A 25,766-nucleotide genomic window follows, 5' to 3' on the forward strand; every position below is an offset into this window, starting at 1 on the left:
CTATGATGGAGAGTACGAGCCCCAGATGTCCCTGCCTAGCTGGACATGCTCAAGTGGAGGCTGAGCTCAAAAAGGAACAGTCTAGGCCAGAGGTAGTCAATAGGTGGACTGCGGGCCAAATATGGCCTGCCAGACACTTTTGACCGGACTTCAAAATCTTCTTATCATTATTGTTATTGTGGTATGAAAAATGTTTCTCTGGAGTCTGGACCCGGACTATACCTTGGCTAAGAAATTTGGACCTTGACAAAAAATAGACTATCCTGGTCTACGCAGGCAGAAGAGGGCAGGGAATCAGTCATGTGCAGCAAGCTCTCGCAGAGAAGATGCTGGGGCTCCACGTGCCTGGAATTGGCCCCACTGCGAAGCCACTACAGGCCCTTCACCTGCAGGGCTGGGATTAACAGTCCTCAACTGATAGAGAAAAACCCTCTGGAGCATGATCAGAGGGAACTCCAGGGGTAATCCAGACACAGACTAATGGTGCCAGTAAAGGAAATGAAGCTGGGGTAGGAGTAGGCATAGGGGTTCCTGCCCCCTGGCTGCACAGTCGAACTTTTGCTCACAGTGCCCTGCGTCAGAACCTGGTGGAGCAGGGAGGTCCCAGGTTCTCCTACCTACATGTCTTGCAGGGTATTTATCCATAAAGGGTAACACATGTAAGGTATTTACAAAAAGCTTATAACTTATCCAAGACCCATAATCATTGTGAGATGTACATAGGGATAATATTTAAGGAATAGTGTAACAGTATTGAAAGTATACTTTATGGCAGGGATTCTCAAACTTTTTTTTCTGGGACCCCTTTGAAAATATTTCAGGCTGTGACGACCCCCCCATGCCAGGCCACCCTTACTTCTGCACCACTGCTGGGGGCAGTGCTGCCTTCAGAGCACCTGGCCAGCAGCTGCTGCTCTCCAGCCACCTAGCTCTGAAGGGCTCTGGCTGCCAGCTAAGCACAGGGCTGCCAGCTGCAGCCACGGGGTGTGCAGGGCCTGGCAGCTCGTGACACACACAGACACCCCCCCCCAATAACAACCTCACAACCTCTTGAGGGATCCCAACCCCCAGTTTGAAAATCACTGCTTTATGGTCTTGCAGGAAAAATATCCTTTCAATGAGGAGACTTCTTGTTGAACATGGATGTTTTTCATGAAAGATTGGATCCTTATTCCTGTGAAGCCAGCCAGTTCTGCAACAGATTGAACTTGGGTGGGGAGGGACCTACTTTATTAGACAGAAAAGGTAACTGTTAATAAGTTTAGGCCCTCGTTTGCATTTTATGATTTAGTTTTGTATGTAACCATCTATTTCCATTGTTCTCTCTTTCCAGAGAAATTTCAATTTTTTCTTAAATAAATCTTCTCTTGTTTTGTTACAAGTGCTGTGGGTTATACAGGAGCAATAGTTTAAGGTAAAACTGATAAACTGGAGTACACTGCTCCTTTGGGGGTAGAGGATCTGGAATTTCTGTGAGTAGGAAGTGTCAGGCTGCATATCACAGGGTCAGCACTTTAAAGAGACTCAGAGACTGGGGTGCACCTATTGTTAACCTGCAAGGCAAAAAAAAGCTCTGGCATAGCTCAGAGGGGATACTTGGGTGGCTAATGGGCTTCTGGTGTTGAGAAGCTAACACCCAGCCACCATAAGCAATGCTCCCTCTTGCTACAGGCAGAAGGCAACAAGGTGACTCATAGTCATGAGTATCCTGAGAGCCATCACATTCTCACCTGGATTACATGCAGTAGCTCATTCTTCTAATTTAAATTTAAAGGGAAATAATTTTGTTATATGTACACCAAGGTTTTAGTTAAGGAAAATTCTTCATGATGATAACCTCAAAATGCAGGGGACTAAATCCAATGCTGTGAAAAATTATACAATGAATTGATTAATCTGTCTTCATTAAATAAAAAAAAGCCCACTTAAAAGATCTGAAAGCAGTTCTTAAAGTACATATTTGAAGGGACACTGGAAAATTAATTTTCCATGCAGTTAAAAGCAGCAGCAGCACCATTCTGACTGTTTTCCACCACCCAGGAAAAAAGGACTTCTTCCATTGCTCCGACTAGTGACCTGCTCAGTAGATGTTACCAAACGATACACGTTATCATAAAGAGAAATTAATGTGTAACATTAGAAACATGTAACTTGAGAAATCACACTCCAGTAGGGTGTGTCACGCTGGCTGGATTGGCGGGGGGAGAGACATTTAGTATATTGTTTGACATCAGTATGTCAAAATCGTAATAATTCATGTGAGATATGCCATGTCAGGTATTGTTAGAAAGGCTATAATGTGCTAAGTAAGATGATGATGTTTATGTTCATGTGTTATATGTGTAATGGAAGTTATGGATATATTTGATATATCTGTATTTTAAATTGTGCCCCCTCAGTTTCTTCTTTCCGCCACTGATGGTTGCTGGAACCCTCAATCTTGCTTGCTGCTACAAGTGCTCAGTTTCCCTAGTCGTTAGTTTTGTTGTCTATTGTTTTCTTTGTTAAAGTAGTGTGTAGATAGATAGTCGTTAAGTGTTAGTCCTGTGAGGGACCTCCATCCAGGAGCGGGACATGCCCCAGTCCCTAGGCTTCAAGCCTTACTCTGCCTGCAACAAACCCTTCCCGCTTAGCAACTCCCACAACAGTTGCCTAAAGTGTCTAGGGAATCGCATAGGAAGGACAAGGGTAGGATTTCTAAAGGATTCAGACCGAAGATTCAGAAAGAGCGGGAAATCCTCCTGAAAGCACTGCTGATGGAGGTGGCACTGAGACCGGCCTTGGAACTGTCCTGTTCCATCTTGGGGCTGAGCACCACGTCGGTGCAGAGCGCACCTCCAGCACTGGTGCCTCCTTGACGCCACTCTCCTTCGCCGTTGTTGAAGAAACGGCAGAAAAAAACAATGCTCCAACGAGGTCATTCACCCACACTGAAGAAGACCAGAGAAGCAGGGTTGAGCATAGGGTTCTGCATCAGACCAACCGCCTGTATCAGGGCAGCTGGAGCTGGGCTTGCCATCCATGGCACCAAGCCCCCTGAGGGAGCCGCCCCCTGAGGGAGCCACCCCCAGCTCTGAGGAGCAGAAGGGGGCCCCTCCAACTATGGTGCCATCAACGCCACAAGCATTTCAAGTGGCAAAGGACCTGATAGCCCTTCCTCTGCCTCCCACACCTAGACCTCCCTCAGCACCAGGAAGAGACGGCACCAGCGTCAAGGGGTAGCCCACGATGGAACCCCCACACTGGCTACATCGCTCTCTTAAGCCATGCCACTGCACTGCATCACTGCAGCCCTGTTCACCTCTGTGGAGGAGGCCCCTGCTTTCATGGCACCGGTCCCCAAGATCATGCTTCCAGTCCCCAGCACCGAGATGCTTTCCCGAAGCTGAGCAACACCGTTCCCAGTCTCTGGCTCTGATGCGCTCTCCTGCAATGGAGTGGCATCGATCCCGGTCTCCAGCACCGAGGACTCGCCTACAGCAATATGACACTAAACCCAATCCCCAGAGTCAAGGCACTCTCCTATAGCGGACTGACACCAATTCCGATCTCTGGCATTGAGGAGCTCACTCACAGCTGTGCAGTGTCAATATAAAACTACCTTGTGAGTGTCACCAAGAACAAAACACATTTGAGATACAAACACATAGAGAATATTCATAAATTCAGATTCTAAGGTGATACATGCATATAAACAGGATTATCATATTTATCAGTTTACAACTTTTCCATTGATACCTTACATGACATACTTTGTAACAGATTTAGTGCAATCGTGTAACAGTAGTGATACATTAGTGATTGAACAGTAGTGATACGACAGAGATTATACATTTGTATATTTTTGGTTATCATTCCTTCTATATAGCATCACACTGTCACCGAGACTTAGATTTTTTATTCTTTTTTTTTTCTCTGGCTTTCACATAAGGAGCTTACTTTTTAAAAATTGCCTGTACTATTATTTAAAAAAAACAACCAAAACAAAAAACGAGAGTTCTGTGGCACTTTAAAGACTAACAAATTTAATTTTTGTAGGCATAAACTTTTGTGAGACTCAGCTCACTTCGTCAGATGCAGAGGTAGAATGAAACAGTAAATAGGAAACATAGATTGAATGTGTCAAGTTTGCAGATCATTTCTAACTCAGCAGTTTCTCTTTGAAGTCTGTTTTTGGAGTTTTTTTGTAGAAGTACGGCGACTTTCAGGTCAGTGACAATATGCCCTGGGAGATTAAAGTGTTCTCCCACTGGTTTATGGATGTTATTTTTTATGTCTGATTTATGTCCATTTATCCTTTTGCGTAGTGATAGTCCAGTTTGGCCAATGTACATTGCAGAGGGGCATTGCTGGCACATGATGGCATATATAACATTAGTGGATGTACAGGTGAATGAGCCCCTTATGGTGTGATTGATGTGGTTAGGACCAGTGATATTGTCACTAGAGTCGATGAGTGGGCAGAGCTGACAATGGGGTTTGTTGCAGGGATAGGTTCCTGGGTTGGACTTTTTGTAGGGTGTATGGTTGCTGGTGAGTATTTGCTTCAGGTTGGGGGGCTGTCTGTAAACTAGGATGGGTCTGTCACCCACTGCCTGAGCGAGAGATGGATCATCTGCTAGGATAGGTTGTAGATCTTCAATGATGTGTTGGAGAGATTTTAGCTAGGGACTGTAGGTGATGACCAGTGGTGTTCTGTTGTTTTCTTTGTTGGGTCTGTCCTCTAGTAGGTGACTTCTGGTGCACATCCACTAATGTTATATATGCCATCATGTGCCAGCAATGCCCCTCTGGATAAAACAGAAAGGCAACATTTTTAATTTAAATAATTTTAATTTAAATAAATGGCCTGATTTTTCAAAAGTTAAGAGTACATAGCAGTTTCTGCTGAAGTTATTTATATTTAGAGTTTTTACGCTTTTAGGTGGTAATTTTGATAATATTTGAAGTCTATTTACCAAGAAAGCCAATGATCTAGAGCTCTGGTATTAATTTTAAGTGGCACTAAGTTTTTTGTGTGCAGAGCTTATGAAAAACAAGCTCTGTTCTACTAGTGTCACAGACTGCTCTCACAGACACTTTGTGTAGTATCCACATCACGTAGCTTAAAACTGTAAGAAATGGCCCAAGGTTATATCCCTATGGTACAGTCTCCATGGCCTCTCATTGAATGGGAAAGTGGAGAATCAACATGACTCTCAGTAAGATTTTCCAATGGTTAATTACTCTCACCATTAAAAATGTACGCCCTGTTTCCAGTCTGAATTTGTCAAGCTTCAACTTCCAGCCATTAGATTCTGTTATACCTTTCTCTGCTACATTAAAGAGCCAATTATTAAATATTTTTCCCCATGTAGATTCTTACAGACTGTGATCAAGTCACCCCTTAACCTTCTCCATTAAGCTAAACAGAATGAGCTCTTTGAGTCTCTCACAATAAGACATTTAATCATTCTTGTGGCTCTTCTTTGAACCCTCTCCAATTTATCAACATCCTCCTTGTGGGCACCAGAACTGGACACAAGATTCCAGCAGCGATTGCACCAGTGCCAAGTAGAGAGGTAAAATAACCTCTCTTCTTCTACATGAGATTCCCCTGCTTATGCATCCCAGGGTCATATTAACTCTTGGCCGCAGCATCACACTGGGAGCTCATGTTCAGCTGACTATCCCCCAGGACCCTAAAATCTTTTTCAGAATCACCACTTCCCAGGATAGAATCCCCCATTGTGTAAGTATGGCCAACATTGTTTATTCTTAGATGTACACATTTACATTTAACCATATTTAAATGTATATTGTTTGCATCCACTTTATCAGGTGATCCAGGTTGTTCTGAATCAGTGACCTGTCCTCTTCATTATTTACCACTCCCCAAAGTTTTGTGTCATTTGCAAACTTTATCAGTGATTATTTTAGTTTTGCTTCCAAGTCATTGATAAAAATGTTAAATGACATGGGGACTGATTGTGGTGGAACCCACTCAACGATAATTCCATGTTGCAGTTACATTTTGAGACCAATCAGTTAGCCAGTTTTTAATCCATTTACTGTGTGCCATGTTAATTTTATATCATTCTAGTTTTTTTAATAAAATGTTGTGTGGTACCAAATCAAACACCTTACAGAATTCTAATCCTCTTTCTTGACTAAACTGTCTATATAACCTCATTTTGTAGAGGGAATAGAAAAAGAGGGTGTAATTGATCAAATTTCTGTTAAAAATGTACAGATTAACTTGTTAGTGAACCCATACTGGCAATGTAAATCATTTCTTCAAATCTGAAAGTTAATTAATTTTGTTAGCATTCAGAGAATCAGTTGACTTCCTTGTTTTTTCAATAGTCAACAGTTGCTATGAGTTTTCGTCGTCATCAATGCCTTTTGAAAAATGTCACTACATGATATGCAGTATTAGACTATTATGCTATAAAAGGAAAATATATACTATAAAAATATGTATGATTTGATCAAGGAACTATAGGAAAATCCAGATATTTCTTTTTTTATTGAATTTCCTCGTCCGTGATTAAAATGAAAAATAATTTCTGGGACTGGTGGTACAGCACAATTTTAATTAAAAAAAAATTCTAATGAATGTATGTAATCAATCCAAGAGAATATACAAATTCAAGCAACCATGTTTCAGAGTGTCTTGTCATTGACAGCCTTTGATGAAGATTTGTTATTTGTTATGACTGTACATAAAAAACATAAGAATGGCCATACTGGGTCAGACCAGTGATTCCTCTAGCCCAGTATCCTGTCTTCTGACAGTGGCTAGTGCCAGATGGTTCGGAGGGAATGAACAGAAGAGGGCAATTTATCAAGTGATTATCCCCCATTGCGGTCCCAGCTTTTGGCAACTAGAGGTTTAGGGATACTCAGGCAGGGATGCAACCTCATGCTCTATCTTGACTAATAGCCACTGATGGACCTATCCTTCATGAATTTTCTTAATTCTTTTTTGCTCCCAGTTATGCTTTTGGCCTTTACAGCATCCTCTGGCAACAAGTTTCAGCGAATGACTGTGCATTGGTGAAGAAGTATTTACTTAAATTTGTTTTAAACCTGCTGCCTATTATTTTAATTGGGTGACCCATGGCTCTTGTGTTATGTGAAGGGGTAAATAACATTTCCTTATTCATTTTCTCCACACCATTCATAATTTTATATACCTCTATCATACACCCTCCCCTTACTCATCGCTTTTCTAAACAGATTAGTCCCAGTCTTTTTAATCTCTTCTCATTAGGATTATGAAACAATTTCCAAAACATTTTTGTTGCTTTTCTCTGTTCTTTTTCCAATTCTAATATATATTTTAGAAGACGGGGCGACCAGAACTGTATGCAGTATTCAAGGTATTGGGTGTACTATGGATTTATATAGTGGCACTATCATATATACTGTTTTATTATCGATCCCTTTCCTAACATTGTTAGCTTTTCTGACTGCTGCTGCACATTGAGCAGATGTCTTTAGAGAACTATCCAGAATGACTAAAATATCTTTTTCTTGAGTGGTAACAGCTAATTTAGAGCCCATCATTTTGTATGTAAATTTGGGATTATGTTTTCCAATATGCATTACTTTGCATTTAAAATGTTGGGCAACAAAATGACGGATGAAATTCAGTCACCATTTAGTGAGATCCCTTTGTAAGTCTTTGTAGTCAGCTTTGATCTTAATTATCTTGAGTAATTTAGTATTGTCTGCAAACTTTGCCACCTGTTTTCCAGGTCATTTATGAATATGTTGAACAGCACTGGTCCAAGTACAAATCCTTGAGGGACTCTGCTTCTTATCTCTTTCTACTGTGAAAACTGACCATTTATTCCTATCTATTGTTTCCTGTCTTTTAATCAGTTACTGTTCTATGAAAGGACCTTCCCTCTCATCCCCTGACTGCCTTCTTTGCCTAACAGTCTTTGGGTAAGGGACCTTGTCAAACAAAGGCTTACAGAAAAGTTCAAGTACATTATATCCAGAGGCTCACCCATGTCCACATGTTTATCGATCCCCCTCAAATAATTCTAATAGATTGGTAAGGTATTATTTCCTTTTACAAAAGTTGTGTTGACTCTTCCCCCAACATATTATGTTCATCTCTCTGTTTGATAATTCTGTTCTTTACTATAGTTTCAACCAACTTGCCTGGTACTGAAGTTAGGCTTACTGGCCTGTAGTTGCCAGGATCACCTCTAGAGCCTTTTTACAAAATCTGCATCAAATTAGCTATCCACTAGTCATTTGGTACAAAGGCTGATTAAGCTGTGGGTTACATACCACAGTTAGTAGTTTTTTAATTTCATATTTGAGTTTTTTCAGAACTCTTGGGTGAATGTTATCTGGTCCTGGTGACTTATTATTGTTTCATTTATTAATTTGTTTTAAAACCTCCTCTATTGACACCTCAGTCTGGGGCAGTTCCTCAGATTTGTCACCTAAAAGAAATAGCTCAGGTGTGGTAATCTCCCTAACTTCCTCTATAGTGAAAACAGATGCAAAGAATTCATTTAGCTTCTCTCCAACGGCCTTGTCTTCCTTGCGTGCTCCTTTAGCACCTTAATACTCTGGTGGCCTCACTAACTGTTTGGCAGTCTTCCTTCTTTTGATGTACTTAAAAAAATGTTTCTGTTCGTTTTTGAGTCTTTTGCTAGTTGGTCTTCAAATTCTTTTTTGGCCTGCCTAATTATACTTTTGACTTGCCAGAATTTGTTCCTTTCTATTTTCCTTAGTAGGATTTGACTTCCAGTTTTTAAAGGCTGACTTTTTGTATATAACTGCCTCTTTTACTCTGTTGTTTGGGTATGGTGGCATTTTTTTGGTCCTCTTCCTTTTTTTTGTTTGTTTGTTTTATACATATAGTTTGAATGTCTCTTATGGTGGTGTTAAAAAGTTTCCATGCAGCTTGCAGGCATTTCACTCTTGTGACTTTTCCTTTGAATTTCCATTTAACTTCTCATTTTTGTGTAGTTTTCCTCTTTGAAGTTAAATGCTAGCATGGTGGGTTTCTTTGGTGTTTTTCTCCCTACAAGGATGTTAAATTTAATTACATTATGGTCATTATTACCAAATGGTTCAGCTATATTCACGTCTTGGACCAGATCCTGTGTGCCACTTAGGACTAAATCAAGAATTGCCTCACTCCTTATGGATTCCAGGATTAGTTGCTCCAAGAAGCAGTCATTAATAGCATCTAGAAATTTTATCTCTGTATCCTGTCTTGAGGTGACATGTTCCCAGTCAATATGAGGATAGTTGAAATCCCTCATTATTGTTGAGTTTTCTTTTTTCATAGCCTCTCTAATATCTCTGAGCATTTCACAGTCACTGTTACTATCTTGGTCAGGTGGTTGGTACTATATTCTTATTGCAATACACTTATTATTCAAGCATGGAATTGCTATCCATAAAGATTCTATGGGGCTCTTTGATTCATTTAAGATTTTTATATATTTGAATCTATGCTTCTTTCATATATAGTGCCGCCACTCCCAACCAGCTTAACCTATTCATTCCTACATATTTTTTACTCCGGTATTACCATGTCCCATTGATTATCATTGTTCTACCAACTTTTTATGATGCCTATTATATCAATATCCTCATTTAATACCAGACACTCAAGTTCATCTATCTTAGTATTTAGACTTCTTACATTTGTATATAAGTAGTTACAAACTTTGTCAATATTTAGTTGTCTGCCTTCATGTGATGTAATTGAATGGGACTCTTTCGTTTGACTGTTTCTTTTCAGTTCCTACCTGTACTTTATCAACTTCTATGCTCTCCTCTTTACTAGGATCTGGAGAACTCCCATTAATCATTCCTCCCCTATGGGATGTGTCCGTCTGAACCATATGCTCCTTAGCGCCTGTTGTTCTTCCCTCAGCCCTTAGTTTAAAACTCCTTTATGACCTTTTAATTTTGTATGTCAGCAATCTGGTTCCATTTTGATTTAGGTGGAGCCCATCCTTCCTTTCCCAAAAGGTTCCCCAGTTCCTAATAACCCCACATCCCTCCTCCAAAGACTCTTATCCACTCATTGAGACCCTGTGCTTCTGCCTGGCTACCTAGCCCTATGTGTGGAACTGGGAGCATTTCAGAGAATGCTACCATGGAGTCCTGGACTTTAATCTCTTAGTTAAGTCTAAATTTGGCCTCCAGAATCTCTCTCCTATCTTTCTTTATGTCACTGGTACCTTCCTGTACCATGTCCTCAGGTAAAGAAGGTGATCTGCACATAGAATGATTAGAATCATAGAAAATTAGGGTTGGAAGGAACCTCAGGAGGTCATCTAATCCAACCCCAACTAAATCATCACAGCCAGGGCTTTGTCAAGCCAGGCCTTAAAAACCTCTAAGGATAGAAATTACACCACCTCCCTAGGTAACTCATTCCAGTGCTTCACCACACACCTAGTTTTTCCTAATAGCCAACCTAGACCTCCCGCGCTTCAACTTGAGACCATTGCTCCTAGTTATGTCATCTGGCACCACTGACAATCTAGCTCCATCCTCTTTGGAACCCCCCTTTAGTTGAAGACTGCTATCAAATCCCCCCTCACTCTTCTCTTCTGCAGACTAAATAAGCCCAGTTCCCTCAGCCTCTCATAAGCCATGTGCCCCAGCCCCCTAATCATTTTTGTTGCCCTCCACTGGACTCTTTCCGATTTGTCCACATCCTTCTTTAATGCGGGACCCAAAACTGGACACAATACTCTAGATGTTGCCTCACCAATGACGAATAGAGGGGAATAATCACTGCCCTTGATCTGCTGGCAGTGCTCTTACTAATGCATCCTTGCTGCTCTCCTTATAGGTTGTTTTTTTTCTCTCTCTCTCTCTCTCTTTTTATGACCTTTTGAGTTAAAATTTGTCTATATTTAGTATATCATTTATGTTTTCTTTCAAAAGAAAAGAGGAGATGCCCATCCAGCATGGGTTTTGTCTGTACCCACAAGAGTGGGAGGATGGCTCATGCACTCCCACTCATGAGAGAAGTTCTTCAGGCCCAATTGACTAAGCCAGCACTGAGTAAGTCCAGTGTCAGCTTGCCCCTCAGGAGTGGGTTTGACTGCCTTTCCTCTCATGGTTGAAGCATATCAGGTTGGTCGCTTTGAAGATTTCTGGGTCTGTTCAGGCTGGCCTAGGAGACCTAGTTGTGTGCCTAAAGTAGCTCTGTGGCCATTGGATGAAGTTTCCAAAGGCAATGAGAACCACTGATAGTCCTTTCCATTCCATGCATCTGACAAGGTGGGTTGCAGCCCACGAAAGCTTATGCCCGCAGAAATATATTAGTCTTTAAGGTTCTACAGGGCTCTCGTTGTTTTTGCTGTATACAGACTAACACGGCTACCCCTCTGGAACTCTTCATTTTATAGTAACTGTGGTTCTTCAAGATAATGTTGTCCATGTGGGTCACATGACCCGTTCTCAATCCCTGCTTTTTCAGAGTTGTCTTCACCTGGGATTCTGAAGTAGCAAGGAAACTAAGAGATGGTTGTGCCACTCTGCCTTTTATTATCTTGAGTGGGTGGGTACGAGGACACACATGGGCAGGCGTGGCCCAATGGACACTGCTATTGAAAGATTCTGATCTCTTGTACATGAGGCTTATGCACACCTAGATGACACATAAAAGATAGCTTGAAAATCTATTACTTCCAAATAGAAGTAGCATATAGTTTAATCTTAACAGTGGTTGTTAAACTCTGCATTCTTTTAAGAAAGATTTTCATCTTTGCTGAAATCTGTGCCATATACTGAAAAGATGTAGTGTACTTATATTTTTTTTGCTTGTGTATATGTATCTTTTCTGATCAAACCACACAACCACTTTAATTTTTTTCAGGTATAGACAGCTGCAAGTCAACACAGAAAGCAAGGTGGCTGAACTTCTCCATCAAAGTAAATTAAAGTCCTTTGAGAGTGAACGTGTTCAACTCATGCAAGAAGAAACAGCAAAGAATCTCTCGCAATGTCAATTAGAATGTGAAAAATATCAGAGAAAACTGGAGGTATGTTACAAAAGGAAACTTTACCTTTTTATAAAAGTTACAGAAATTTCAGTGTAGTAAGGACTTAAATGTTACAAAATACACAAGGAATTAGCATTGCCCCCAGACTCTGATGAAGCAGAATTTCACAGCAAGTTTATTGAAACTAGTTCTTCCTTCCAAATATAGAAAGTAGGATTGTGGGAAGAGATAGGGAACAAAACAATCCTTCATGAAGAGAGATTGAGGACTCCTCCCATTATTATTTGTTGTTAAAAATTAATCTACTTGTTTTGAAAAAAAATGTCAGCTTGTGTAGTAGAATTCTGCACGTCTTTAATAATTACGGGTGTATGTTCCAAAATTGTGTAACCAATCAGGGCTAGAAACGGTAATATTATATTGCTGGACAGGGAGTTTCCAGCCCTCAGGTGGGACACATTACTGGCATCTGGTAGAGCTCAAGTTCGTAGCTAAAAGTTTCAATATTACGTGGAGAACAGATATTTTAGACATTTTTTAGAGGTTTATCAAGTTTACTTAGATATAATTTTCCTCTCCCTCTGAATCCCATACGGTTTGTCTCAGGTTACTAAAGCAGCCTAGATTTTCCAGTGGTGAAATATGAAAAGTAGTTCCAATACAATTTTTAAAAAAACCACCTTCTCTAACACATTTCTACAATTGCTTTATTTTGAAATACTGCATAAATAGAATTACAGATGGTTTGGTGTAATATAAAAGTTTTTTTGTCACAGTTTGAGATTGACCTTCATATCTCATTTCCACTTTTTGCTACTTATGAATAATATGACAGTCTTTGGTGCTAAGGTAATACAGATATTGAGTAATAATCCCAAACTTCTACCGATAAAATCTTAGACCACATCACACCTCTCAATATATATATGTACATGCACTCATATCTTTTAATTAACTTTTTCTATCTAATCTCTGTTAAAATGCTATGTAAAATTATAGCCCTGTATAAATATTTGTCAATATAATTAAGCTTCCCTATGACTAGAGGTTGCTTGAAATTAAGTTGAACATTATTGCTATAAAATATAACCAAATCTTTTCCAATACAGTATACCATGCTATAATAAATGTTATTTATAGAATACTTGTCATTTTATTAAATTATGTAGTACCAATCATCTCCATTACATATTGCTGTAGCATTGCTGGCTTTGCTCTGGTAGATATTTATATATTTATACATTTTTACATTGAGAACTGCTGAGTCTGGTTTCACCTCTTCAAAAAAAGTAATATGATTTTAAATAAAATTTTGAAAATTAAAAAAATAAAAACCATAATGTTTTCTTAACTTACTTCTAATTCTCTGGGTATAAATATGAAATAAATATAAAACAAAGAACATCTTGTTCTTATTTATACTAAAGTACACTTTATTCTTAAACTTAAAGTGAAGCTTAGTCCTGATGACGAAGGAGAAGTAGAAGCCATCTTAGGGCTTGTCTATGCACAGAAGTTGTACCATTTTAACAATACTGGTAGAGTTCAAATGTATCTCTCTTTTGTGGATGCAGTTATACTGGCATAAAGGTGTTTATGCTGGTAAAGCTTTATATCCATATGGGAAGCTTATACCAATATAACTGTGTCCACTGTAGGGGTTGTGCCAGGATTTCAATTAAAAAAAATCATACCTCTAACTGATATAGTTAGTCCTGTACAAAACTATGTACAGCTAGTTTTATGGCTGAAGAAATCAAGAAGAGCTGTCAGTTTATTTCCTGTTGCAAATAGTATTAGCCAATCTTAGTTACACCATATCTAATGACTTGGGAACCTGGACATCTCCTTGTGTCCAAGCTTAGAATTTATCTCTACTGACAGGACTCATGACAGAGCAGAGATTAAATAAGTGCTATCAAAAATGTATCAAAATCTATTTATTAGTATAAGGCGTGCTAGAAGCATGTCCAGTTTTGAACTGAGGAAACTTCCTGTGAGTCCAAATAGTTTTTATTCAATATCTATCCAAGTTTGGTGTCTGGATCATATTCTACTTTTGACGTGAGGGCTTTCATAAATAGCTTCCTTTTTTTTTTTAATCCCACTTTCTAAAATGTAATGGCATGGTGCTAGTTTTTGGTTCCTTTCAATATCTTTCCTCCCTGAAAATGACAAACTTAGTTATGTTGTGGTCACCAGTACTTACTGGCTCAACTGTAGTTACTTCTTGAACCACTTCTCCTTGTTACTTAGGACTAAATGGAGAAAAGCCTCTCCTCTTGTGTGCTCTAGAACTAGCTTTTCCAAAAAGTCATAATTTTAAGATGTTGAGAAATTGCTCTTCTCAGCTTGTCCAGTTGTGACATTTGACCATTTTATGTTGTAGTAATTGCAGTCCCCCATTTGTTATTGTTATACTTTGTTACCTCTTTGCCCTCAATATTGTGTGCTCAGTATTCTTTTCCTGATCATTATGCTGGTATTATAACCTTACATATTATTCATGTATTTCTATAACCTGGGATTTATATCCATACAGATTCAACTGAGTTGTCCTCTCCACTCAGAATTTTTATCTCTGTAGATTCTGTGGAATCTTCTGTTTCTTCTTTGAGTATCATCTGCATATTTCCACTCTTGGGACATGCGCCGGTTGGTGGTGATGAACAGTGCAGCCTTCTACTAGTAGTGCCTATTAGATCACTTACACACCTTCTCCCTTCACTCCTCTCAATATTTGAGCATATTCTGAGGTTGGGGCTATAAAAAGGGCATGGCAACGGTTGTTGCTGACCATGGATGGATGTGAATTTCCTTCGGATTCAAGATCCTTAAGATAGTTAAGAACCTTGTTTGTTGTTTTAATAATTAGTTAGCAGTTAGTGTTAGTTACTGTTGTTCATTATGGCGGATCTAAAGATCAAAAAGCATGATTTTAAAAGATGTGTGTCTTGTCCGGCAGTTTTCCCAGAATGATGCTTACTGCCTAAAATGCTTACAAGAAGAGCACTATTCTTGTTGCTTGATCTGAGATACTTTCACACTGTGAGCTAGAAAGGAGAGGCAGAATAGACTCTAAGCCGTCCTCCTATAAGAAATCTTATTGATTAAAACTTGCAGATCCAAAGTTGCTAAGGCTTTGGATAATGGAAATAAGAGGTAAGGGGTTCCCAGACCAACTGCTTCCAGGAAGTAATCAACCTTAGCACCAAGCTTCAGACGAAAAAGACAGCGCATGTGATAGCAAAGTCCTCAGACTTTGGTGCCAAAAAAGGCACCAGCAACAATGAGAACAGACTAGGATAATAAACAGTCTATGCCTGGGACCTCTACAGAACCAGGAGCTTTGCTTCCAAGGAAAAAGAAGGTAAAGACGAAGCACCTTTCTGAGTCCGATATCGTTTCCTATTAAGGGGATTCATCACATTCATCTGATCATGAACATACAGATCCAAGATACAAAGAACAGACTGATCTGCATATAGATAATAATTGGATCTAAATATTGATATGGGACTGCAAAATCAGTGTCATTCTTTTGAGATAGACTATTACAAATGCAGGTATTCCCTTGATCATCACATGCTATTGGACTGGGCAAATTGGCAGAAATGATGGTACCTTCCTGGATACCTTGACCATACTGGTCAACTCCAGGTCTTCCATATCATCATTCCTACAAAATCATTATCTCAGTTCCGCATCAAACCAAAGAGACTTTTGTGGATCTGAGTCAAAATGATATGAGGCGAATGGATCTGAGACACCCTGAGCCAAGACATTTGATATACTCATATTTGAGACATTTGGCTCCCTTATCAATGAATCTGATGATGGCAGAGAAGTCCCTGACTCTGATCCAAGATATTCTAGATGATGAACAAGATGATGAGATACCCCTGAACAGGAACATGCAGGCAAATCTTCTGTAGATGAAAAGCTGAAGTAACTTCAGCTTCTTCACAAACTGAGGATGCTGTCTGATTTAAAGAGTTAATCAGCAGACTGGTTTCTACATTAAAATTACCTTTGGTTTCACTGGAGGAACCTTCCCATCCTGGTTTTCATATTCTGGGAGTAGTTTTACAAGCAAATTTTTTCTGCCCTTTCTGGAGGGTCTCTGGCAGCGATCTAAATCAATATGGAATACTCCATTTTCTTGTCAACCAATTTCTAAAAAAGCAGACGAGATTTATCAGATTCTATATGAAGAATGTTTTGTTTCCATGTACATCCTCCCCTTAATTCTTTAGTAGTGGCTAGAACAGTGCAAAGATCAAGATCGGAATATTTTGTTCTACTTCCAGTGACAGAGAAGGAAAAAGACTACATTATTTAGGAAGGAAACTGTTCTCTTCATCTTCCAACATGTGACTAGCTAACTACTTAGCCATAATGGCCAAGATATCAGTTTCACCTTTGGAACAAAATTTCTCTGTTTATCAAGATTCTCCCCAATAAACACTGCAGATTGACTAATGCCTTCATTAAGGAAAGCCATAATGTTGCTAAGCATGCACTGAGAGTGTCTTTTGATGTCTCAGGTGCATCTTCAAAATGAGTAGTAAGAGCAGTAACACTCCAAAAACATGCATGGTTGCACTGCTCTTCTCTTTCCTATGAAATAAAGTCAAATGTTGAGGACCTTCTGTTTGAGAGGGATGGACTTCTTAGTTCAAAAACAGGTGAAATTTTAGAAAAAAAGAAAGAGACAAGATCAACAGCTTGATCTTAGAATTTCTTGCCACCTTTCAGGAGGAACATTCCTGTACCTGTTTTCAGATATCAGAGGTGATATTCTCCTCCTTATTTTTCTTCATCTTCTGTTTCCTCATATTTCAATATAGGCAGATGATCCTATCATCAGCAACAATAGCAATCCTCTTCTTTTCTAATTTAAATCCAGGATGAGACAAAAGAATTTGTCCTCAGCTACTTCTTTACTGCAGTTAGACCATGGGTTTGACATGTAATTGATGAGCAGCAAACCAACCTTGAAGTCTCTTTTTCGTGATATTTTGAAATCATTAAGGCCAATGTTACACCCAGTGGCTAAAGATCACCACAGACAGGTGGGTTTTGGACACTATAAAAGATGGTTATACCATAAAGTTCAACATCCTCCCTCCACCAGCCTCCCTCTAGCTCCCTTTTCAGGGGCCCTTCTCACTAATTGGTGTTAAGAACAGAAACCAACTCTCTACTAAGGGATGGAGCAATAGAGGAAGTTCCAATAAATCTCAGGAATTGGAGGTGGTTTTGCTGCTATTTCCTAATTCCAAAGAAGATGGGGGGTCTTTTCTGATTTTTGAATCTGAGGAAGCTAAATAAATACATTTGAAGGATTCGCTGCAGAATGATAGCTCTAGGATCCATTATCCCTTTTCTGTCCTAGCTAGATTGTTTACTGGTCTTGATCTCAAAAAAGCTTACTTTCATATTTCAATAAGACCCATCATAGAGAAAGTACCTTAGTTATGCCATAGGGCAGGACCATTTCCAATATGGTGTCCGCCTCTTTGTTCCTTGGCACCCTGAATCTTTATGAAATGCTTATGTGTAATGGTTGTTTTTCTGGGTAGAAAAGGGATTTTTATTTTTTTGTATTTAAATGATTGGCTCCTTAAAGCAGCCTCCAAAAATGAACTAAAGGGAGTCACCTAATTCACATACTCCCTGTTCCAAAGTTTGGGGATTTTGGTGAATGGAAAAATATCTTTATTGACCCCCTCACAAAATGTTCTGTTCATGGGATAGTTTCTCAACTCCAAAAAGGCAAGGGCTTATCTTCGGAGAAGAAATTCCTGAAGATAAAATTTATGATTCGGTCTCTATTTTAGAGTAAGAATTTTTTTTTCTCTCCGTACTGTTTCTTATGGCCTCAACCACATATGTCATGTCTTATGCACGATTAAAGATGAGACACTGGTTGGCAAAGAACTTCAGACAGGCAGTAGATAATATAGACCTAATATCTACCATTCCAGAGAAAATCCAAAGATCTCATTTGTGATATATGGATCAGGATCAAGTACTAAGAAAAATAATGTTCAACCCTTCCTACCCATCCATGATCGTTTCAACAGATGCCTCAAAAACATCTTGTGCATACCTCAACAAATGTTTTAACAAGAGGACTTGTTAAAACTCAGATAATTCCTTCCTCAGATACAAGGATCTCTGGTTCAAGTGATCACAGACAATATGACAGTGATATACTATGTAAATTAATGGCAGGGAGTCTGGTCCTTGCACCTTTGAAGGGAGGCAATAAAGCTCTGGGATAGATGTGTACTCCACAAAATTTTATCCAGTAGCTCTACATCTTCCAAGATCCTTCAACCAGTTAGCGGACCAACTAAGCAGAGACTCTTCCCAGTTGCATGAATTATCCATGAAAGACTCTGTGATTCAACGCATATTTGTTCTTTGGGGTACTCCAAAAATAGATTTGTTTGGCACAAGGATCAACACAAAGGACAGTTATTTCTGTTGGGGTACAGAGCTAATGTATGCTTTCCCACCATTCTCTCTAATGTTGAAGGTTGTGAAAAAGATCAAACAGAACTCAGCCAAGATGATGTTTATCGCCCCAGCTTGGCCAGAGACAACAGAGGTGTAGACGGGCTTGCTCCTTCTTTCCAACAGATACTGCAGAAGCTTCACTAGATCCTCTGTCACGGCATCCAGGGAAATGCCATTCTGATCTGCTTTCCTTGCATCTGACAGCATGGGTGTGTTATTTTATATTGAAGTAATCCACTATCTTAATAATAATTCATTGCTAGTAATTTAACAGTCTTTATTAGATTATAATTTTTATACACATATACACACACACACACACACAGCATCTTAACTCAGGTCAATCTGCATGTCTAACCTAAAACCAAAGGTCTCCTCCAATTGTCAGCTCCCACACCCTGAAGATTTTATTCATTCTCTTAAAGACACAGTAACACCAAAGTGGGCAATAGGGCTCTGACAGAACTAGAGAAATGTTACTCTGTAGATGTACAACATGTTTTACTTAATGCTAGAAGACAGTCAACTACAAAATGTTATGATTTTAAATATTTTCATTATGTGTATCTGATTAGGGAATTGATTCAGTGTCAGCTCTTATTCAATCAATATTGGCATATTTGCTGTGTCTGGAGGATAAGGATTTATCTATTGCATCACTATGGGTACATTTAGCTGCAGTTGCAGCTTTTCACATGCAAATAGATGGTAAAACTATATTCTTGCATGACATTAATTTTTTTTCCAAAGGTTTACTAAATTTGTATGCTCTGCTAAGAGAATGTATTACTCATGGGATTTGAACTTAGTATAGTACTATCATAATTACGGCTTCACCCTTCAAACCTCCATTTAGAAATTTTTATAAAAACAAAATCATTCTTCTCCTGCATCCAAGATTCATACGAAAAATAATTTCCAATTTTCATATCAATCAATCTATTACTCTACCAGTGTTTTTTCCCAGACCTCATTCAAATAAAGGTGAATCAAAGTTACATTTTTTGGATGAATAAAAGATTGTTATATTTAGATAGGACCAAGGATTTTAGATCGTCACGCAAATTTTGTTTCATATGTGGGTAACTATAAAGGGAATCCCATTTCCACACAAATATTATGTAGATGAGTCAGGCAGTATAAGACAGGTCCTGCTAGTTGAAGTTTGTAAAGCAGCCATGTGGAGTTCAATACATATGATTACTAAACATTATTCATTATATATCATAGATAAATTGGGTGCCCAGTTTGGTAAATTGGTTCTACAATCCTTCTTTCCTTAGGACCCCTTATCCACCATCTGGTTTTCAGAATACACTGCTGACTAAAAATAAGCAGAGGTTACCCAAAGAAGAAATGAAAGTTACTTTCTTGTAACTGAAGTTGTTCGAGGTGCACTCTGCATATTCACACTCCCTGCCCTCCTTGTATTCTGCAGAATTCTATCTACGCTGCCTACGCCTCTACCTCCACCAAGAGAGAAGGGGCTGGTGTCACAGAGGAAGTCCTGAATGGCTCAGGAAGATCTCCAGCAGGCCGGTTACCTAGGGTGGAGCAGTGCTGCTCCCCTAGAAGTCGTTCTAGGTCGTGGTCGCTGGACCGACCTGCATCAAAACAGGGAGCAAAGTCACCCTCCCGACACTGGTCTCAATCCCCGGCAATGGGAGAAGTCCACCCCAGGAGGCGGCACCAATCGCAGTCGCAGGGCGCCATTCCCCAAACAGAACTTGCCATTCCCGCTCTCCGGCACCGAAGGGTTCGTCCACACCAAGACAGTGCCGAAACCCAGTCATCGGAGACAGACTCGGCACTCAGGAGTTCACCCCACACCGAAACAGTGCTGAACCTGGTCGCCAGAGTTTGACTTGGCACCGAAAGGCAGGTACTGAGATGATGCTCCGGACGACCCAGCTCGTCAGAGCACAATTCTGCGCACCAGCACCGGTTGCGGCACCAACATCAAACCTCATCGGCGAGGTCAGCGACATCAAGAGGATGCTCTCCGGAGTGACGGAGCGCCCGCGGATCAGGGCACCACTTCTCCCCTGGCTCGATACCGCATAGTGGGAGCCTCTGATACAGGCCCACTGTGGTCTTCTGATGCGGCCCTGATGTCCTCTCGGGGGGGGGGGGCGGGGGGAGGGAGGGCGAGTAGTTGCCGGGCAAGTCACCATCAACAAAAGGTGCCAGAGCACCCGGTGCAGGTAACCCCAGATGGCCTCAAGGGCATTGGCCACCCCAATGGCTCTGCTGGGGCTCCTGGGGTTTCCCGGGGGGACTGGGACCACAATCCATCAAGTCCTCGGGTGTGCAGTCAGTGCCACCAGTACCAGGGAAGGACCACTGTTTGCCCTTGAACGATGGCTCAGACCCACAGGAAGGGACTTCTTTGGGGACCGCTTGTCGACGGGAAGGGGTGCCACCTCCCGCTGCGCCCCTCCAATATTCCTCCTTACCGGATGAAGCACTCTCCCAGGGCCACTCAGCACCCTAGATTATTTTAGGATGCACCAGGAGCTGCTGAGGAGGGTGACCTCCGACTTGGGGCTGGAAGTGAAGGAGAGAAAGAGGCATTGGGCAATGTTTTAATATACTTGTGGTGGCTGTCCCAGCTCAGGTAGCCCTCCCTCTTTCTACGAAAGGGTGCTCAAGATAGTGAAGCCTTGTGGCAAACCCCCTCCTCTGTAGTCTTGATATCTAAGAGGCTGAGGAAAAGTATTACGTCCCAGCCAAGGAGTTTGAATACTTGTTCACCCACCTCTCCCCGGGGTCCCTGGTGGTGAATGCTGCCAACCACAGGGATAGGCAGGGACAGCCGGGCTCTACACCAAAAAACAAGGACAACTGAAAGCTAGACTTGCTGAGGAGAAAAATTTATTCAATGGTAAGCCTACAGTTTAGGATTGCCAACCAGCAGGCTTGTCTGGGCAGGTATAATTTTAACCCTTGGGGACTCGCTGAGGCGCTTCGCTGAGGCTTTGCCCCAGGACCAGGCGCTGGATTTTAATACCATTGTGGAAGAGGGTACCACGGTGGCTAGAGCAGCTCTCCAGGCATCCTGCTGATTTGGTGGGCAGAATCATAGCCTCCGCCATCTGAATGCTCAGATGTGTGTGGCTTCAATCCTCTGGGCTGTCCATAGAGGTCCAACAGTCCATCCAGGACCTTTCCTTTGACAGGTCAGCCTTGTCCTCGGATCAGATGGATGCAAAGTTATGTGGTCTGAAGGGCTAAAGGGCCACTCTCTGCTCCCTGGGCATTTACATGCCCAACAAGCAGACCTCTAGGCATCAGGCATGTTCCCAGGGACCGCAGCAGCAGAGGTATCAGCCACGGCCGTTCACGACCTAGAGACAACAAGACAGAAATAGGGGCTCTAGGAGACGCCATCCGCCCCCAAGTTCCTCCTCAGCCCCTTAGCAAGGGTCATCTAGGCGGTTGGGCAATTTCAGGCCCTTTTTGATGGTGCACCTGAGAGCAGTGCCCCAGCCTGTATCCAGTATCCCTCCCACCCTTTTTAAACCGCTTAGTTCCAGTCAGGTCCGAGTGGGCCAAAATGACTTCGGACCACTGGGTCCTTAGCATAGTTTTGGTGGGCTATACCCTCTAGTTTGTTTCTTCCTCTCCCAACCATCCTCCCCTTTCATCTCTCTTCAGGGACCCCTCTCAAGAGCATCTCCTCATTCAAGAAATAGAGACCCTCCTCTGCCTGGAAGCAGTGGAAAAAGTCCCTCTGGGCATGTCGCGAAGAGGGTTCTAATTGAGGTACTTCTTCATTTCCAAAGAAGAAGGGAGTTTAAGGCCCATATTAGACCTGCGTCGTCTCAACAAATACCTCAGGAGACTCAAGTTTTGCATGGTCTCCCTAGCTTTCATAATCCCATCCCTGGATCCAGGAGACTGGTATGCCGCCCTCAATCTCAAGGACATGTATTTTCCTATCTCTATTCTCCCCAGCCACAGATGCTTCCTTCGCTTCATAGTGGCCGGCTCCCACAACCAGTTTATAGCTTTACCCTTTGGCCTGTCCTTGGTCCCGAGGGTGTTTACCAAATGCCTGGTGGTGGTGGCTGTGCACTTGAGGCTAAAGGGGGTACAAATTTTCCCCTACCTGGACTATTGGATAATTGGAGGCAGGTCCAGGTCCCAAGTTCAGAGCCGTGTGAGCCTGACATGTACCGCTTGCTGCCAGCTGGGCCTGCTGGTAAATGAACAAAAGTTCATGTTAACTCCGGTGCTGCGTATAGAATTCATCGGCGCGATCCTGGTAGCTTCCCAGACCAGGCCTTCCTGTCTCAGCCGCGCTTCAAGGCAATGTACTCCATTATTGCCCACCTGCACCACTGCCCTATGACAACAGCCAGACATTGCCTACCGCTGTTAGGACACATGGCGACCTGCACCTCTGTGGTGAGGCTGGCTCACCTGAAGCTCAGGCTGCTTCAATAATGGCTGGCCTCAGTGTACAGTACAAACAGTCACCTTCTGGACCACGTGGTAACAGTCCTCCCTCTCTCCACCCCTCCCCCCCGAAATCGTAGCCTCCCTGGACTGGTGGAGGACCCATCAGGCAACGTTAGGGGGCGTTCCTTTCAAGGAGCTAGTTCCCTCGGTTATCCTGATATTGGATGCCTCAGACGTAGGGTGAGGTGCCCATATCAGCGCTGACCTTGGCATACAAGGGGTCCGGTTGAGGGAAGAGAGGCGCCTGCACACCAATGTGAAAGAACTGCGAGCCATTCGCCGGGCATGCAGAGTGTTCCTCCGCTTTATTGCGGGCAAGGCGGTACAGGTGCTGACAGACAATACAGCAGGCATGTACTACATCGACAGGCAGGGGGAACCCATTCGTCAGCCTTATACAGGGAAGCTATCTGTCCATGTGACTTTGCGGTGAGACACGATTTTCACATGATGGCCTCTCACCTCCTGGGGGTGAGGAATGACGAGGTGGACTGCCTCAACTGCCTTCTTGTCCCATCATGCTTGGTCGCTGCACCCAGAAAGGGTGTCTATGATCTTCCAGAGATGGGGCTCTCCCCAGGTGGACCTGTTCGCATCAGCGTGGAACAAGAAGTATCCACAGTTCTGCTTTCTCCGTGGTTGAGAGGCCGGGTCAATCGTCGACGCCTTCCTCCTGCAGTGGTCAGGGAGCTTCATGTTCACCTTCCCACCCATTCCCCTCCAGCACAGAGTCCTGCTAAAGATCAAGAGGGACAAAGCGGACGCCATCTTGATCGCTCCGGCCTGGCCACGCCAGCACAAGTTCAGCATGCTGCTGGACCTCTTGATCGCCCCGCCTCTGGACCCTCCGAGATGGCACAGCCACAGGTCCCAGGATCATGGTCGCTTGCTGCATCCTGACCTGGACTCTCTGCACCTCATGGCGTGGAAGCTTTGTGACTGAGCGACATCAAGTGAGCCTGTTCAGCACAAGTCCAACGAGTCCTGCTGGGTAGCAGGAAGCCCCCCATGCAGGTTATGAACCGGGCTAAGTAGAAGTGGTTTTACCTCCTAGGCGGAATCCTGAGGTATCCCACCCAGCCTCTTGCCAATACAGGTGATCCTGGAGTACTTTCTACAGCTAAAGCTCCAGGGACTGGTTGTGGCATCCCAAAAGGTCCACCTAGCAACTATATTGGCCTTCCATCAGCTGCTGGAGAGGAGATCGCTTTCTCCCACCCAATGACGATTAGGTTCTTGAAAGGGGTGGAGAGGCTCTATCCACAGGTCCGTGACCCAGTGCCTCCCTGGGATCTCAACCTGGTCCTCTTAAGTCTCACAGGACCCCCCTTTGAACCCATGGCTTCATGCCCTCTGCTCCTGCTTTCCTGGAAGGTGGCCTTCCTGGTGGCCATTACCTTGGCAAGGCAGGTCTCCAAGATTAGGGCGCTGACCTCAGAACCCCCCATACCGTGTTCTATAAAGAAAAGGTTCAGTTGAGGCCACATGGCCTTCCTGCCCAAGGTGATTTCTCAATTTCATTATAACCAAGATATTTTCCTCTCTGTGTTTTTCCCAAACCACACAGATCGGAGGAGGAGAGAAGGTGGCACTCGCTAGACATAAGATGGGCCCTGGCTTTCTGCGTCGAGCACATGAGACCGTTCCGGAGATCGACGCAGCTCTTCATTGCAGTGGCCAACTGGATGAAAGACTCACTTGACTCCACACAGCGCATCTCCTCGTGGATAACCTTCTGCATGAAGTTCTGCTACGAGTGGGTGAAGGTGCCGCTTCCGGGTACCGTCACACTTAATCAGAACTCAAGCCTCGTCTACGGCCTTCCTAGCTAGAGTGCCAATGGCGGACATCTGCAGAGCAGCCACCTGGTCGTCAGAACATACCTTCACGTCCCACTATGCCATTGTCCAGCAGGCACAGGAAGATGCAGGCTTTGACAGAGCGGTGCTGCAGGCAGCTCATTGGTAACTCCGGCCCACCTCCGAGATATTGCTTGTTAGTCACCTATAATGGAATGGACATGAGCAAGCACTCGAAGAAGAAATCAAAGTTACTTATCGGTAACTACTGTTGTTTGAGATGTGTTGCTCATGTCCCTCATCCCCACTGCCGGAGTTGGCAGAAAGAAGGGACTGAGGTGGCGTAGGGCTGGCAGTGCCTCATATACTGTGGCATGGGCGCGGGACTCCAGGGGGCACCGGAGCCAGCCCTACAGGATCTGCTAAGGGGGAAAAAGTTCCAGTAACCGTGCATGGAGGCGTGCACACACCTATAATGGAATGGACATGAGCAACACATCTCAAAGAACAGTAGTTACTGGTAAGTAACCTTGTTCTTTGTCAAGGTGCTTTTCCATTTCCAGGCATTCTAGTTCACCTGTTTTTGCTTTTAAGATTCTAACATTTGCATATAGACTTTTATTTTTGAGTATGTGCCTATTTTTATTTAACTCCTCAACCTATTGTACTAATTATTTTCACTTGTCTTGAATGTTGATAATGTATTAATTTTTAGTTCTCTGTTTATTGGAAATAAGTTAATTATAAATATCAAATTGTGATAATTATGCATTTATCATTTTTATTAAAAAAGTCCCCTGAACTAGTCAAAGTAAACAACAAAATACCTTCCATTAAAATCCTATGTATTTAACACCTTTTTTTCCATTATCTTTTTTTTTATTTGACTCTCCTCCCATCAGGATTTTGGTTGTGTCCTCAAGTAGAGGCTCATGAAATCACTAGAGCTTTAAGAAGAGCTGTCAGATGTCTTGTCAAATGTCACATG

At 42.2% G+C, this 25,766-nt stretch overlaps 1 protein-coding gene across 2 annotated transcripts in view; it reads left to right on the forward strand.

Moving 5' to 3' along the window:
• The window catches only part of PIBF1 (progesterone immunomodulatory binding factor 1), a 176,419-nt gene that overhangs the window by 57,160 nt on the left and 93,493 nt on the right, over nt 1-25,766 (forward strand). For both annotated transcript variants that reach the window (XM_067562782.1, XM_067562783.1), the window contains exon 11: nt 11,861-12,026. In XM_067562782.1, coding sequence (XP_067418883.1) covers nt 11,861-12,026 — 166 coding nt within the window. The remainder of the gene's footprint in view (nt 1-11,860; nt 12,027-25,766) is intronic.

Source organism: Emydura macquarii, unplaced genomic scaffold (assembly GCF_026122565.2).
Source record: "Emydura macquarii macquarii isolate MOO-44397 ecotype Brisbane River unplaced genomic scaffold, CSIRO-AGI_Emac_v2 contig_2473, whole genome shotgun sequence".
Taxonomy (NCBI): Eukaryota; Metazoa; Chordata; order Testudines; family Chelidae; genus Emydura; species Emydura macquarii.